We start from the raw sequence: 16703 nt of genomic DNA on the forward strand, positions 1-16703 counted from the left end.
CGGAGGCGCGCTACGAAGTTAGAGTCGTGTTTCCTCTGTGCGCGATGGACGGGGGGGGCCCGGGGGGGCCCCGGAGTCCCCGGGGGGGCCCCGGAGCGCGCACGCGCCATGGACGGGGGGTCCCGGAGTCCGAGGAGGGAGGGGGGGGCCCAGGAGTCCCGGGGCGCGACACGGCGGGGGGGTGGGGGGGGTCCCCGGGGGGGGCGGGGCGGACCCTCGCTTCCAGCTTTATGGTTTTAAATTAAAAAGGAGAAAAAAAAAACGGAACGAGGAGAACGGGGGGGGGGCAGTAAAAAAAAGAGGGAAAAGGGAATAAAGGAGTAGAAATGGCGCCTCCCCCCGTGCGGCCTGGGGGTCCCGATCCCCCAGATGGGACCGGTTGTGCCCCATTTCGGGGGTCCCTGCGCCCCATTTTGGGGGGTCTCCATAGCCCAGCCCGGGGGGGGCACGGTGGCAGTTCGGGGGGGCACCCCACTTTGGGGGGACCCCACGATGGCAGTTCGGGGAAGGGGGGGGCCCCGCGCCGTGGGGCGCTGTTTTGGGATGGGGGACCCCACTTTGGGCGCCATTTTGTGAAGAGGGGCCCCCACCCCGGGCGCCATTTTGTGAAGCCGGGACCCCGCGTCGTCGATCTCGGGATGGGGGGGCGACACCCCACATCGGTCGCCATTTTGTGGGGGGACCCCGCGTCGTCGGGCGCCATTTTGTGAGGGCGACACCCCCATCGGTGCGTCGTCGTTCGGGGGGGCGCCCCGCATCGGTCTTCGTCTTGGGGGGGGGGGACCCTCCACGTCGTGGGTCTGGGTTGGGGGCACCCCGCGTCGCTGGGCGCCATTTTGCGGCGAGGAACCCCACAGCAGGGGCCATTTTGCGGAGGGGAACCCCAAACGGGCGCCATTTTGTGGCAGGACCCCACGTCGTCGGGCGCCATTTTGCGGGGGGGGAACCCCACGTTGTCGGGCGCCATTTTGTGAAGAGGGGCCCCCGCCTCGGGCGCCATTTTGTGGAGGAGGCCCCGCGTCGCTGGGCGCCATTTTGCGAAGGCCCCGCGTCGCTCGTCGTTTCGGGGGGACCCTCCACATCATCGGTCCGGGGGTGGGGGGGGGCCTCCACGTCGGTCTCCATTTTGTGGCCAGGGACCCCCACACCAGGCGCCATTTTGTGGGGGGCCCCTCTGCGTGGCCGGGCGCCATTTTGTGGAGGAGAACCCGTGTCGCCGGGCGCCATTTTGCGAGGGCCCCGCGTCGCTCGTCCTTTCGGGGGGGGGGGGACACCCCACGTCGGTCTTCGTCTCGGGGATGGGGGGGGACCCTCCGCGCCGTCGGCTGCCATTTCGCAGAGGGGGACCCCCGCGCCGGGCGCCATTTTGCGGAGGGGACACCGTGCCGTCGGGCGCCATTTTGCGAGGAGGAGACGCCGCGCCGCTGTGTGTCGTTTCGGGGAGGGGGGGACCCCACGTTGTCGGTCCGGGAGGGGGGGACGGGGACGCCCCGCGTCGGTCGTGGTCTCGGGGACGGGGGGGGGACCCCCACGTCGTCGGTCCGGGGAGGGGGCCCCGCGTCGCTCCTTCTCCGTCGGGGGGGGGACACGACACCCCGCGTCGCTGGCTCCGGGGCGCTCACACGTAATACTCCTTGTCCTTGTTTTTCTTCCCCTTGGCAGGCGCCTTGGCGGGGCCGGGCGGCTTCTCCTTGCCGGCCCCCCCCGCGGCGGCGGCGGCGGCGGCGGCGGCGGCCCCGCGGGACCCCCCTGCCCGGGCGGCGGCGGCGGCGGCGGCGGCCGCCTCGGCGCCGTAGGAGCCTTCGTCCCTGTTGCGGTACTTGTACATGGCGTAGAGGAGGATGAGGATGCAGAGGGCGGCGGCGGCCACGATGCCCACCACCATGCCCGTGGTGCTGCCGGCCTCGCGCACCACCTCCACGGCGCCCGGCGGCGGCGGCGGGGGCGGCGGGGGGCGGCCCCCCCCCGGCTCCGCTGTGGGGACACGCGGCGGCGTCACCGAGGGCCGCGACGGCGGCGGGGGCGGCGGCGGCCGCCCTGGGCCGCCCTCCCGCGGGTGCCGCTCGCCCGCCGGCACCGGCCCCCCGGGCAGGGTGACGCTGGGGGGGGACGAGGCGGCGGCAGCGGCGGCCGGGGGGTGGCGGGTGGGGGCCGGCGGCGGGGACGGGGACGCGGCGGCGGCGGCGGCGGCGAAGTCCTCGTCGTCGGCCGGCGGCAGGCTGGAGTCGGCCGCTTCGCCCGAGGCGAAGCCCGAGGCGGCCGGGGGCTCCTCGCAGTCGGGGCCGCAGGCCGGGGGGGGGCGGGGGGGGGCCGCCGGCGACGCCGGCAGCACCAGCTCGCCGCCTGCGGAAGGGGGGGGGGGGGAAGAGACAGACACACGGACGCGGCGTCAGCGCCCGGGCCGCCGCCGGGCCCCCCCCGCTGCGGGGGACGCCCCCCGCCCCCCGCCCCCCCGGCCCCCCCCGGCCCCCTCCCCGCCCCCCGCCCCGAAACCCCGCCGAGGGCGGCGAGCCGCTTTTAACCGTTATCGCTTTTTTTTTTTTAAGAGCAAACCGCGGCGCTGCCGTCAACTTACATCGAGGAATGGGGCCGGGTGATTTTAGCGTGGAGGGAAAGAAATTGCAGGAAGGAAGAATAAGAAACAAAAAAGCATAAAGAATATATAACAAAAAGAAGAGAAACGGAACAAAACAAAAAAAAAAGAAAAAAAGAGAGAGACTCGGTAAGAAGGTTCCCGGCCCGGACGGGGAGGAGGAGGAGGAGGGAGCGGGAAAGGCCGCGGCCAGGCCGGGCCGGGCCAGGATGGGCTGGGCTGGGCGGCCCCCCCCGGCGCTGCTCCAGCCGCCGCCGCCGAGTGTCTGTGTCCGGGCGTCTGTCCGGCACCGTCTGTCTGTGCGGGCCGCATGCGGCCGTCCGTCCAGGCAACCATCCGGGCAACCATCCGTCCAGGCAACCAGCTGGGCAACCATCCATCCAACCATCCATCCAACCATCCGCCCGGGCAACCAACTGGGCAACCAAGTGGGCAACCGTCCATCCAGGCAACCAACTGGGCAGCCATCTGGGCAACGATTCATCCAACCATCTGCCCAGGCAACCATCCGGGCAACCATCTGTCCAGGCAACCATCCGGGCATCCAACTGGGCAACCGTCCATCCAGGCAACTATCCAGGCAACCAACTGGGCAACCAACTGGGCAACCGTCCATCCAGGCAACCATCTGGGCAACCATCCGTCCAGGCAACCATCCATCCATCCAACCATCCATCCAACCATCCGCCCGGGCAACCAACTGGGCAACCAACTGGGCAACCGTCCATCCAGGCAACCAACTGGGCAACCATCTGGGCAACGATTCATCCAACCATCTGCCCAGGCAACCATCCGGGCAACCATCTGTCCAGGCAACCATCCGGGCAACCATCCGGGCAACCATCCATCCAACCATCCATCTGGGCAGCCAACTGGGCAACCGTCCATCCAGGCAACCAGCTGGGCAACCGTCTGTCCATGCAACCATCTGTGCGTGCAACCCTGCACGCAGCTGTCCGTCCATGCCGCCCTGCGTGCAACCGTCCCTGCAGTCTTCCTTGCAGCCATGCGTCCGTGCAAGCCTGCACGCAGCCATCTCTGCAACCGTCCCTGCAACCATCCATCCATCCGTTCCTGCAACCATCCATTCATCCATCCATGCAATCATCCATCCATCCGCACAACTGTCCCTGCAACCATCTATCCATCCATCTGTGCAACCATCCATCCGTGTAACCATCCATGCATCCATCTGTGCAAGCGTCCCTGCAACCATCCATCCATCCGTGCAACCATCTGTGCAACCATCAATGCATCCACCCCTGCAATCATCCATGCATCCATCTGTGCAGCTATCCCTGCAACCACCTATACATCCCTGTAACCACCCATGCATCCATCCGTGCAACCACCCATGCAACCATCCAGCCATTCATCTGTGTAACCATCCGTCCATCGCTGCAACCATCCATGCAACCGTTCCTACATCCATCCATCCCTGCATCCATCTCTGCATCCATCTCTGCATCCATCTCTGCATCCATCTCTGCATCCATGCGCCCGTGCGTGCAACCCGCCATGCAACCACCTCGCCATCCACCAGCGCAACCATCCACCAGCCGTGTGTCCGTGCAACCGTCTGTGCAACCATCCGCCTGTGCAACCATCCGCCTGTGCAACCGCCTGTCCGTGCAACCATCCGCCCATGCAAACGCCTGTCTGTGCATCCCTGCGCACAGCTGTGCACACAGCCACCCGCCCGTGCAGCCGTCCTTGCCACCGTGCACCTGTACAGCTCCGCACACCCGTGCAACGTGCGTGCTGCCAGCCCCAAGCCTGCACGCCGCCGTCCACCCGTCCGTCCGTCCGTCCACACATCCATCCCTTCTGCGCGCAACCACGCGAGCAACCGTCCGCCTGTGCGGCCGTGCGCAGCTGCACAACCGCCTGCGCGACCCGGCTCACACCTGCGCACGCAACCGCCTGCGCGACCCGGCACACACAGGTGCGTCCATCCGTCTGTCCGGGCAACCACGCGTGCGTCCGTCTGTCCAGGCAACCACGCGTGCGTCCAGCACCCAACCCTGCCCACGGCAGTCTGTCCGGGTCACTGCCCGTCCCTCCGTGTGCCCAGCTGCACGTCCATCTGTGTCTCCATCCATCCATCCCTCCAGCCGTCCATCTCTCCATCCATCTGTCCTTCCATCTGTCCATCCATCCATCCATCTTTCCTGCCATCTGTTCACTCCTCCATCCATTCCTCCGTTGATCCAATCATCTATCGCTCCATCGATTCCTCCATCAGTCCAGCCAGCCATTCCTCCATCCATCCCTACATCCAACCATCCATTGCTCCATCAATCCAATCATCCATCAAACCATCCATCCATCCGTTCCTCCACCCATCCAACCATCCATCCCTCCATCCGTCCCTCCATCGCTCCAACCAGCCATTCCTCCATCTATGCCTCCATTGATCCAACCATCGATCCAACCATCCATCCCTCCATCCCTCCCTCCATCAATCCATCTATCCATCCGTCCCTGCAGCCACGGGTGCAGCCAGCTGGCCGGCCACCTGTCCATCCATGCGTCTGTCCACCCCTGCATCCATCTGTCCATCCGCGCGTCCGTCTGTCCCTGCAGCCCTGCACGCGTCCGTGCGTCCGTCTGTCCCTGCATCCATCCGTCCATCTGTGCGTCCGTCTGTCCCTGCGCCCGTCCCACTTCCGTTCGTCCATCCATCCGTCCGTTTGTCCCTCCCCCCCGCGCCCATCCCTGCACCGGTCCCTCCGTCCGTCCGTCCGTCCGTCCGCGCGCGGCTCCGTCCGTGTCCGTCCGTCCGTCTGGCCGCCGTCCCTGTCCGTCCGTCCCGGCCGCTCGCCCCGCCTGGGCCTCCGCTGCGCAGGGGGGCCCAGGCATCCGGGCTCCGGGGGGGCCCAGGCGTCCGGGCGGGCCCTCGCACGGGGGCGAGCGTGCGACAGCTTCGCACGAGGGTTTCGCCTCGCACGGGGGGGGGGGGGGGACACGGGACCGAGGCGCCCCTGCCCGGACGCCTGGGCCCCTGCGGCGGGGGCGGCCCCCCCCATCCGTGGGCAGGGCCGGGGGCGGGGGGCGGGGGCTGGTGCCCCCCCCAAAAACCTGCGTGTGCGTCAGGTGCGCGTGCGAGACGGCCGGCGTGCCCGGGCTGCCGTGTCGCACGGGGCAGCCATATTGCACAGGGCGGCCATGTCGCACGGGGCGGCCATGTCGCACGGGGCGGCCATGTTGTGCAGGGCCACCATGTTGCAGGGGGCGGCCATGTCGCACAGGGCAGCCATATTGCACGGGGCGGCCATGTTGCACGGGGCGGCCATGTTGCAGGGGGCGGCCATGTCGTGCAGGGCCACCATGTCGCACAGGGCAGCCATATTGCACGGGGCAGCCATGTTGCACGGGGCGGCCATGTTGCACGGGGCGGCCATATTGCGCGGGGCGGCCATGTCGCACGGGGCGGCCATGTTGCACGGGGGGCAAGATGGCACCACAGTGCGTGGCCCCCCCCGCCCACGGGGCGTGCGAGGCGTGGGGGGCGTGCGAGGCGTGCGGGGCGTGCAAGGCGTGCGAGGCACGCTCGCCCAGCGCCCGCCGCCCCCGCGCACGAGCACCCACCTGTGCCGGGCTCGCACTCCTCCAGGTCCTCGTCGTCGCTGGGGCACTCGGCCGACGCCACCAAGAGATCGTCCGTGTTCTGGGGGGGGGGGGCAGCACCTCAGCCCGGACGCCGGGGCCCCCCGGCTCCCCACCCCCCGCAGCCCCCCCCTTCCTGGGCCCCATCTCGGGGTGACGAGGGCTCGTTAGCAGCTAACGAGGCTCCAGCCCGGCCCCTAAGTGCCCTCACCTGGGCCCGGACACCTGGGCCCTCGGGCATGTCCCCCCCACCCCTCTGCCCCCCTCCCAAGGGGGCCCAGGCGTCCGGGCGCAGCTGGGCCCCGTCTCGGGGTGACGAGGGCTCGTTAGCAGCTAACGAGGCTCCAGCCCCTCCGTGCTCTCACCTGGGCCCGGACACCTGGGCCCTCTGCTGGGTCCCCCCCCCGCTCTGCCCCGCCCCGGGGACCCAGGCGTCTGGGGGGCCCAGGCGTCCGGGTAACCCTGCTCCCCCTCTCCAGGGGCCCAGGCATCCGGGCCCCTCCCACCATGCTCCCAAGGGGCCCAGGCGTCCAGGCTCCCCCCGCCCAAGGGGCCCAGGTGTCCTGCCCCCCCCCCCAGGGACCCAGATTCCTCCCCCCGCCAAAAGGGACCCAGGCGTCCTCTCTGCCCCCCCCCCCAAAGGGGCCCAGGCATCCTGTCCCCCACCAAGGGACCCAGGTGCCCCCCCAAAAAGGGACCCAGGCATCTGCCCCCCCCCCAAGAGGGTCCCCAGCCTCCTGTACCCCCCCGCAAGGAGCCCAGGCGTCCTGTCCCCCCCCCAAAAGGACCCAGACCCCCCCCCAAAAAGGGACCTAGGTGTCCTGGCCCCCCCCCCCAAAGGAACCCACATGCCCCCCCCCAAGGGACCCAGGCTTCCTCCCCCCCACCCCAAGGGGCCCAGGTGTCCTGCCCCCCCTGCAAGGGCCCAGGTGTCCCCCCCCTCCACAAGGGGCCCAGGTGTCCTGATCCCCCCCCCCGCAAGGGTCCTAGAAATTTCCCCCCCCAGGGGCCCAGGCGTTCCACCCCCCCCAAGGGGCCCAGGTGTTTCCCCCCCCCAGGGACCTCAGCATCTGTGCCCCCCCCCAGGGGCCCAGGCATCCCGCCCCCCAAGGGGCCCAGGCGTCCCGCTCTCCCCCCCCCAGGGGCCCAGGCGTCCTGTCCCTTGCCCCAAGGGGCCCAGGCGTCCCGCTCTCCCCCCCCAGGAGCCCAGGCGTCCCACCCCCTGCCCCAAGGGGCCCAGGCGTCCCGCTCTCCCCCCCCCCAGGGGCCCCGGCGTCCCCCACCACCCCCCCGTCCCCCCACCCCCCCCCCACCCCCCCGCGGCGCACCTGGGCCACGGTGTCGCGCAGGGTGGGGGAGCGCCCGCGGCGCGTGGTGGTGGTGGCCATGGTGGTGGTGGTCTCCATGATGGTGGTGGCCATGTCGGGGGGGGCGGCGGTGGCCCCCGGGGGCGCGGGGGGGGGCGGCTCGCCCACCAGGCGCAGGTCGCCCTCCAGGCGCACGCGCGGGTGCCCCTCGGCCGCCAGCGCCAGCACCTTGAGCCCGTTGTAGTAGAGGCCCGAGAGCTGCCCCTGGAAGGGGCGGCCCCGGTCGCGGCCCCCCACCCGCACGGCCGCCTGGCTGTTGAAGATGGTCAGCTGCCGCCCTGCGGGGAGACCACACACGCCGGGGGGGGGGGCTCGCACGGGGGCTCCCGGCGGGCGAGGTCCCCGTGCGTGTGGCACGAGGGTCCCGGCGTGCACCCGGCGGGCGAGGTCCCCGTGTGCATCATGCAAGGTCCCCGTGTGCGTTGCACGAGGGTCCCGGCGTGCACCCGGCGGGCGAGGTCCCCGTGCGCGTGGCACGAGGGTCCCGGCGTGCACCCGTCACATGAGGGTCCCCGTGTGCATCGTGCAAAGTCCCCGTGTGCATGGCACCAGGGTCCCGGCGTGCACCCGGCGTGCGAGGGGCTCCGTGTGCATTGTGCAAGGTCCCCGTGTGCGTTGCACGAGGGTCCTGGCGTGCACCCGGCGGGTGAGGGGCTCCGTGTGCATCGTGCAAGGTCCCCGTGTGCGTGGCACGAGGGTCCCGGCGTGCACCCGTCACGTGAGGGTCCCTGTGTGCGTGGCACGAGGGTCCCGGCGTGCACCCGGCGGGCGAGGGGCTCCCTGTGCTTTGCGTGGGGGTCTCGCATGCACCCGTCACGTGAGGGTCCCCGTGTGCATCGTGCGAGGTCCCCGTGTGCATGGCACGAGGGTCCCAATGTGCACCCGTGGTGTGAGGGTCCCCGTGTGTGTTGCACCAGGGTCCCCGTGTGCTTTGCGTGGGGGTCTGGCGTGCACCCGTCACGTGAGGGTCCCCGTGTGTGTGGCACGAGGGTCCCGGCGTGCACCCGTCGCACGAGGGTCCCCATGTGCTTTGCACGGGCGTCTTGCGTGCACCCATCGCGTGAGGGTCTCTGTGTGCGTCGTGCGAGGTCCCCGTGTGCGTGGCACGAGGGTCCCGGCGTGCACCCGGCGGGTGAGGGGCTCCGTGTGCATCGTGCAAGGTCCCCGTGTGCGTGGCACGAGGGTCCCGGCGTGCACCCGGCGGGCGAGGGGCTCCGTGAGCTTTGCGTGGGGGTCTCGCATGCACCCGTCATGTGAGGGTCCCCGTGTGCGTTGCACGAGGGTCCCAGCGTGCACCCGTCACGTGAGGGTCCCCGTGTGCGTGGCACGAGGGTCCCGGCGTGCACCCGTCATGTGAGGGTCCCAGTGTGCACCCGGCGGGCGAGGTCCCCGTGTGCGTTGCACGAGGGTCCCGGCGTGCACCCGTCACGTGAGGGTCCCCATGTGCGTTGCACGAGGGTCCCGGCGTGCACCCGTCACGTGAAGGTCCCCGTGTGCATCGTGCAAAGTCCCCGTGTGCGTGGCATGAGGGTCCCGGCGTGCACCCGGTGGGCGAGGGGCTCCCTGTGCTTTGCGTGGGGGTCTCGCATGCATCCGTCACGTGAGGGTCCCCGTGTGCATCGTGCGAGGTCCCCATGTGCATTGCACGAGGGTCCTGGCGTGCACCCGTCGCACGAGGGTCCCCGTGTGCTTTGCACGGGCGTCTCGCGTGCACCCATCGCGTGAGGGTCTCTGTGTGCGTCGTGCGAGGTCCCCGTGTGCGTGGCACGAGGGTCCCGGCGTGCACCCGGTGTGCGAGGTCCCCGTGTGCGTGGCACGAGGGTCCCGGCGTGCACCCGTCGCGTGAGGGTCCCAGCGTGTGTCACATGAGGGTCCTGGTGTGCATTGCACGAGGGTCCTGGCGTGCACCCCTTGCACGAGGGTCCCCACATGCTTTGCATGGGGGCCTTGCATGCACCCGTCGCACAAGGGCCCTAGTGTGCGTTGCACGAGGGTCCCTGTGTGCTCCCGTTGCACGAGGGTCCCCGTGAGCGTTGAATGGGGGGGCCCGGCACGCGCCCGTCGCACGAGGGTCCCAGCATGCATTGCACAAGGCCCCCCCCCCCGCCGCCACATGCAGCCCGTCCCCCCCCCGTGCCCCCCCCGTGTCCCCCCGTGCGACGCGGCGGCGCACGTTAAAGGGACCCAACGCGGCTCCGTCCCAGAGACCTTTTAACCCTCTGAGTTTCGCTGGGCTTTTGGGCTCAGTTTGGCCGGTTTTGGTTCGTTTGGGCCCGGGGGGGGTCGTTAGCCGGGGGGGGGGGACGTGGCCTCGTTAGTGGCTGCTTGGTGACAGTGGCCCCGCTCGGGCCCTCGTGCGAGGCGGGTGCTGGGGCGCGGGGCCGGGGGGGGCGGGGGGGCAGGTGTGCACGGCGTCCTCGCACGCTCCACGCACGCCACGCCGGAGCACGCGGGGGCTCGCGGCCCTCAGGGCTTGCACGCTCAGCGCTCGCACACGCACACGACCCGCGTGCACGCGCAACCCTGTGCACCCGCGATCCTCGTGCACTCACACACCTGGTGCACACACGACTCTCACGCACACGTGATCCTCGTGCACTCACACCTCTCGTGCACATATGGCCCTTGTGCAGTCACACCCCTCATGCACACGTGATCCTCGTGCATGCACACTTCCCATGCACACGCAACTCTCGTGTACATGGGATCCTTGTGCACTCGCACCCCTCGTGCACACACGACTCGTGCACGTGTGATCCTCGTGCACACACACCCGTTGTGCACTCGCACCCCTCGTGCGCAGGGCCCTCGTGCACTCGCACCCCTCGTGCACTCACGACTCTCGTGCACACACGACCCTCGTGCACACGTGACCCTTGTGCACTTGCACCCCTCGCGCACACGCGACTCTCGTGCACACGCGACCCTCGTGCACTCGGGCCCCTGGTGCCCCCCGAGCCCGGTGCCCCCGCGCGTCCCGGGTCCCGCAGGGTGCTGGGGGGGCCGGGGACGCCGGGGGGGGGGGCCGGGGGGCACCGGGAGGCTCCTGCTCGTTATTAGCCGGGTTATTAGCAGCGTTTATGCAAATTTAGGCCCCGCGGGGGGGGGGGGCGGCACTCAAAGGGTTAAACGCGGTTTAGGGGGCCGTTAAGGTCGTTAGAGTCCCTTTAACGAGGCGGGGGGGCCGCGGGGCCCCCGGTCGCCCGCGGGGGGATCCCAGTCACCCCAAAGGGGGTCCCAGTTACCCCAAAGGGGGTCCCGGTTCCCCTGGGGGGATCCCAGTTCCCCCAAGGGAGGATCCCAGTCACCCCAGGGGAGGATCCCAGTTCCTCTTAGGGAGGATCCCAGTTCCCCCAGCGGGATCCCAGTTACTTCAGGGGGGATCCCAGTCACCCCAGGGGGATCCCAGTTCCTCTTGGGGAGGATCCCAGTTCCCCCAGAGGGGATCCCAGTCACCCCGAGGGGATCCCAGTTCCCGTGAGGAGGGGTCCCAGTTCCCCCAGGGGGATCCCAGTCACCCTGGGGGGATCCCAGTTCCCTGAGGGGAGGATCCCAGTTACCCCAGAGGGGGTCCCAGTTCCCCCGGGGGGATCCTTGTTCCTGGGGGGATCCAGGGGATCCCATTCCCAGGGCGACCCTGGGGGATCTGAGGGGATCCCAAACCCAGGAGGACCCCAGATGGGGAGATCCGGGGGTGGATCCCAGTCCCTGGAGGATCCAGGAGGCCCCAGGGGGATCCAGGGGGGAATCCTGATCCCTGGGGGATCTCAGGGGAACTGGGGGGCCCCATGGGGGGGGGATCCAGGGGGATCCAGGGGGATACTGGTCCCTGGGGGATCCGAGGGGGATCTGGGGGGATTCTGGTCCCTGGGGGATCCTGGGAGACCCTGGGGGGGGGGATCCAGGGAGGCCCCAGAGGGATCCGGGGGGATCCCGGGGGATCTGGGAGACCCCAGGAGGATCCAGGGGGGATCCCGGTCCCTGGGGGATCTGGGAGACCCCGGGGGGATCCGGGGGGATCCCGGGGCGGAGGCGGGGGATCCGGGGGATCCCGGTTACCTTTGTCGAGCAGCCACTCATCGACCACCCGGCCGAGCCGGTAGGGGATGCGCTGCCGGGCAATCGCCAGCCGCTCGCTATCCGCGCTGCCTTGGAGAGGAGACACGCGTCACGCCACGCACACGCGTGACCGGCTGGGGGGGGGACACGCGTGACCAGGGGGGACACGCGGGACGGGGCGGGACGGGGCGCTGCCGGGCAATCGCCAGCCGCTCGCTATCCGCGCTGCCTTGGAGAGGAGACACGCGTCACGCCACGCACACGCGTGACCGGCTGGGGGGGGACACGCGTGACCAGGGGGGACACGCGGGATGGGACGGGGCGGGACGGGGCGCTGCCAGGCAATCGCCAGCCGCTCGCTATCCGCGCTGCCTTGGAGAGGAGACACGCGTCACGCCACGCACACGCGTGACCGGCTGGGGGGGGGGGGGACACGCGTGACCAGGGGGACACGTGGGACGGGGCGGGGCGGGACGGGGCGCTGCCGGGCAATCGCCAGCCGCTCGCTATCCGCGCTGCCTTGGAGAGGAGACACGCGTCACGCCACGCACACGCGTGACCGGCTGGGGGGGGACACATGGGACCATGGCGGGACCAGGCCCAGGGGACACGCGTCACACCAGGACAGGGCACACGTGCGACCGTGGCGGGACCGGGCCGGGGGAACACGCGGGACCAGGGCGAGGGGACACGCGTCACGCCGGCCCAGGGGACACGGCACGTGTGACCGGGCGGGACCAGGGGACACGTGTGACCACAGCGTGACGGGGTGAGGAGACACGCGACACACCAGGCCGGGGCACACGCGTGACCGGGGTGGGACCAGGCCCAGGGGACACGCATCATGCGTGACCGGGCCAAGGGGACACGTCACGCGTGACCGGGCAAGACCAGGCCGAGGACACACGCGTCACGTGGGGCCAGGCGTGACCGTGGCGTGACCGTGGCAGGGCCGCAGGAGAGGGGACACGCGTCACACGTGACCGCAGCGTGATGGGGACGAGGAGACACCCATGGTGACCGTGGCGTGACCGTGGCGTGACCGTGGCGTGACCACAGCAGGACCATGGCATGACGGCAAGGCCAGGCGTGACCATGGTGTGACCATGGCGTGACCACGGTGAGACATGGCATGATCACGGCGTGACCACGGCGCGGGCGCGGCACAGCGTGGCCTGCTGCTGGCGTGTCCATGGCGTGCCCATGCCGTGACCGTGCCGTGTCCATGCCGTGACCATGCCGTGTCCATGGCGTGTCCATGCCGTGACCATGGCGTGTCCACGGCGTGTCGGCGCTTTGGGGGGTTTATGCGGCGTTTAGGTTCCCGGGGGGGGAGGGGGGGCGTTAGGGGGGCGTTAGGGGCCGCCCGGACGCCTGGGTCCCCGGCCGACCCTGGGGGGGGGAGGGGCAGCCCCTCGTTAGGGCCGCGGCCGCTAATTAGAGCGGGGACGAGCGCCAGGACCCCGGGGGCTATAGGGGTCCGGGGGGGCTATAGGGGTCCCGCGGTCCATGGGGTGCAATAAGGGTTGTGGGGGGCTATAGGGCACCTATGGGGGGGCTATAGGGGCTGGGGGGGCTATAGGGCACCTATGGGGGGGCTATAGGGGCTGGGGGGGCTATATGGTGCCTAGGGGCTGCTACAGGGCCATAGGGCAGCTATGGGTGGCTATAGGGTGCTTATGGGGGGCTACAGGGTGCCTATGGGAAGGCTACTGGAGCCATAGGGGCTGCGGCAGGGCTATAGGGCAGCTATGGGGGGCCATAGGGGCTCTAGGTGGGTATAGGCACCTATATGGGAGGCTATAGGAGCTGTGGGGCTGGAAGACTCTAGGGTGCTATAGGAGCCACAGGGGCTGTAGGGAGCCATAGGGTGCCTATGGCAGGAGGGCTATAGGGCACTTTAGGAGCCATAGGAGCTATAAGGTGTGTGTATAGGGTGCTACAGAAGCTATAGGGTGCCTATGGGGGGCCCTAGGGTGCCTCTATGGCGCTATAGGAGCTGCAGGGAGCCTATAGGCAGCCTATAGGGAGGCTCTAGGGTGCCTATGGGGCGCTATAAGAGCCATAGGAAGCCCTAGGGAGCCTATAGGGGGCCTACAGGGAGTTCTAGGGAGCCTATGGGGTGCTATAGGAGCCATAGGGAGCTCTAGGGAGCCTATAGGGAGCCCATGGGGGAGCTCCAGGGAGCCTATGGGGCGCTATAGGAGCCATAGGGAGCTCTAGGGAGCCTGTGGGGCGCTATAGGAGCCATAGGGAGCCTATAGGGAGGCTATAGGGAGGCTACGGGGTGCCATAGGAACCACAGGGAGCTATAGGGAGCCTATGGGGGGGACTATAGGGTGTCTATGGGGCGCTATAGGAGCCATAGGGAGCTATAGGGGGCCTATAGGGGGGCTGCAGGGAGCCTACGGGGTGCTATAGGAGCCATAGGGAGCCTATAGGGAGCTCGAGGGAGCCTGCGGGGGCCTGCGGGGTGCTATAGGAGCCATAGGGAGCTATAGGGAGCCTAATGGGTGCTATAGGAGCCATAGGGGGCCTATAGGGAGCTGCAGGGAGGCTATAGGGGGCCTATAGGGGGCTGTAAGGAGCCTATGGGGCGCTACAGGAGCCACAGGGAGCTCTAGGGAGCCTATAGGGAGCTCAAGGGAGCCTGTGGGGCGCTACAGGAGCCATAGGGAGCTATAGGGAGCCTATAGGGAGGCCCTAGGGTGCTTACGGGCTGCTACAGGAGCCACAGGGGGCTATAGGGGGCCATAGGGGGCTGCAGGGAGGCGGGCGGTGCCTACCTGCGGGGAAGCGCTCGTGCAGGGGGCCCCCGTCGACCTGGAGCGTCGCGTTGCCGCCGCTGCGGGTGAAGCGGACGACGTGGAAGCGCCCGTCGCTCACGGCCGCCCCCCGCTCCTCCAGCGCGATGTCCTCCGTGCCCACGTTGAAGAGCACCCCCACGGCGCCCTGCGCCTGCGGGACCCGCGTCACCGCGCGCCGGGACACCCCCCCGGACGCCGGGACACCCCCGGGACGCCGGGACACCCCCCCGGACGCCGCGACACCCCCCCGGGATGCCTGGGCCCCCCCCGGGACGCCGGGACGCCCCCCCGGGACGCCGGGACGCCCCCGGATGCCTGGGCCCCCCGGATGAAGAGCACCCCCACGGCGCCCTGCGCCTGCGGGACCCGCGTCACCGCGCGCCGGGACACCCCCGGACGCCGGGACACCCCGGACGCCGGGACACCCCCCCGGGACGCCGCGACACCCCCCGGGACGCCTGGGCCCCCCCCGGGACGCCGGGACACCCCCGGATGCCTGGGCCCCCCCCCGGGACGCCGCGACACCCCCGGACGCCTGGGCCCCCCCCCGGACACCGGGACACCCCGGACGCCTGGGCCCCCCGGACGCCGCGACACCCCGGATGAAGAGCACCCCCACGGCACCCTGCACCTGCGGGACCCGCGTCACCGCGCGCCGGGACACCCCGGGACGCCGGGACACCCCCCGGGACGCCGGGACACCCCGGACGCCGCGACACCCCCCGGGACGCCAGGACACCCCGGACGCCTGGGCCCCCCCCCCCCCCCGCCGCTAACGAAGCCGCCGCGGCACCAAAATTAACCCAGGGAGGGGGCGGGCGGGGGGGGGCGGAGCTGCTTGGGCAGATGCCTCCCACAGCGGGGGGGGGGGCCCAGGCGTCCGGGAGGGGGCCCTGCCGCCCCCCCCCCCCCCGCAGGGACCCAGGTGTCCGGGAGCCCCCGCTCCGCTCCAGGGGCCCAGGCGTCCAGGGGCGGCGGAGCCGGGGGGGGGGGCGGAAGCGGCTGAATCACCGGCTCAGCTGCGCCAGCCCCGGGGATGGGGGGACCCAGGCGTCCGGGTGCCCCACACCCCCCCAGGGGGCCCAGGCGTCCGGGCAACCCTGCTCCACCCCACACCTCCCTCCCGGGGGGCCCAGGCGTCCGGGCACCCCCCAATCCGCCCCACGCCCCCCCCCGGGCTCCCAATCCCCCCCCTCCCCCGGGGACCCAGGTGTCCGGGATCCCCTTCCAGGGGCCCAGGCGTCCGGCACCCCTCAATCCACCCCCTGCCCCCCCCCCAGGGGGCCCAGGCGTCCGGGCCCCCCCCCAACCCCCCCCAGACACCCCCTCCTCCAGCCCCCATCCTTCCCAGGGGACTCAGGTGTCTGGGCCCCCCCCACCTCCCGGGGACCCAGGCATCCGGGCCCCCCCCGGCCCCCCCCCCACCCCCCGGGGGCCCAGGCGTCCGGGCCCCCCCAGCCCCCCCCCCGGGGGGCCCAGGCGTCCGGCACTTACGATGTGGAGCTGCAGGAAGTCGCCGAGGCCGGCGGCGCTCTCGACGCGCACGAGCACGGCGTCGCGCTGCTGCGTGCTGAAGCCCAGCGCCAGGCGGTCGGCGCGGGTGCTCGGCCGGTCGTTGGGGGGCCACGTGTAGGTGATGAGCGCCCCCCCCTTGCCGAAGATGTACGTGGTGCCCGCTGCGGGGAGACGGCGCCCGTCAGCGGGGCCCCGGCGTCCGGGCTGCGCCGGACCCCCCACCCTGCGCCCGCCGGGGGCCCCGGGGGCCGGGAGGGGCCCAGGTGTCCTGGCAACATGGGACCCCCTCGTCCAGGAGGGGCCCAGGCGTCCGGGAGGGGCCCAGGTGTCCTGGCAACGTGGGACCCCCTCGTCCGGGAGGGGCCCCGGGGGCCGGGAGGGGCCCAGGTGTCCTGGCAACGTGGGACCCCCTCGTCCGGGAGGGGCCCCGGGGGCCGGGAGGGGCCCAGGTGTCCTGGCAACATGGGACCCCCTCATCCAGGAGGGGCCCCAGGGGCCAGGAGGGGCCCAGGCGTCCTGGCAACGTGGGACCCCCTCGTCCGGGAGGGGCCCAGGCGTCCGGGAGGGGCCCAGGTGTCCTGGCAACGTGGGACTCCCTCGTCCGGGAGGGGCCCCAGGAGTCCGGGAGGGGCCCAGGCGTCCGGGAGGGGCCCAGGTGTCCTGGCAACGTGGGACCCCCTCGTCCAGGAGGGGCCCCAGGGGCCGGGAGGGGACCAGGAGTCCGGGAGGGGCCCAGGCATCCGGGAGGGGCCC

At 71.0% G+C, this 16703-nt stretch overlaps 1 protein-coding gene across 1 annotated transcript in view; it reads right to left on the reverse strand.

Moving 5' to 3' along the window:
- Positions 1-1535: 1535 nt before the first annotated feature.
- LOC135325311 (neurexin-2-like) overlaps positions 1536-16703 on the reverse strand; it is a 57936-nt gene continuing 42768 nt past the window's right edge. The window contains exons 17-22 of the mRNA XM_064503272.1: positions 15930-16111; positions 14415-14586; positions 11629-11718; positions 7531-7847; positions 6185-6263; positions 1536-1974 (exon numbers count right to left, since the gene is read on the reverse strand). Coding sequence (XP_064359342.1) covers positions 1619-1974; positions 6185-6263; positions 7531-7847; positions 11629-11718; positions 14415-14586; positions 15930-16111 — 1196 coding nt within the window. The 3' untranslated portion in view covers positions 1536-1618. The remainder of the gene's footprint in view (positions 1975-6184; positions 6264-7530; positions 7848-11628; positions 11719-14414; positions 14587-15929; positions 16112-16703) is intronic.

The sequence above is a fragment of the Dromaius novaehollandiae genome, chromosome 35 (genome assembly GCF_036370855.1).
Source record: "Dromaius novaehollandiae isolate bDroNov1 chromosome 35, bDroNov1.hap1, whole genome shotgun sequence".
NCBI lineage: Eukaryota > Metazoa > Chordata > Aves > Casuariiformes > Dromaiidae > Dromaius > Dromaius novaehollandiae.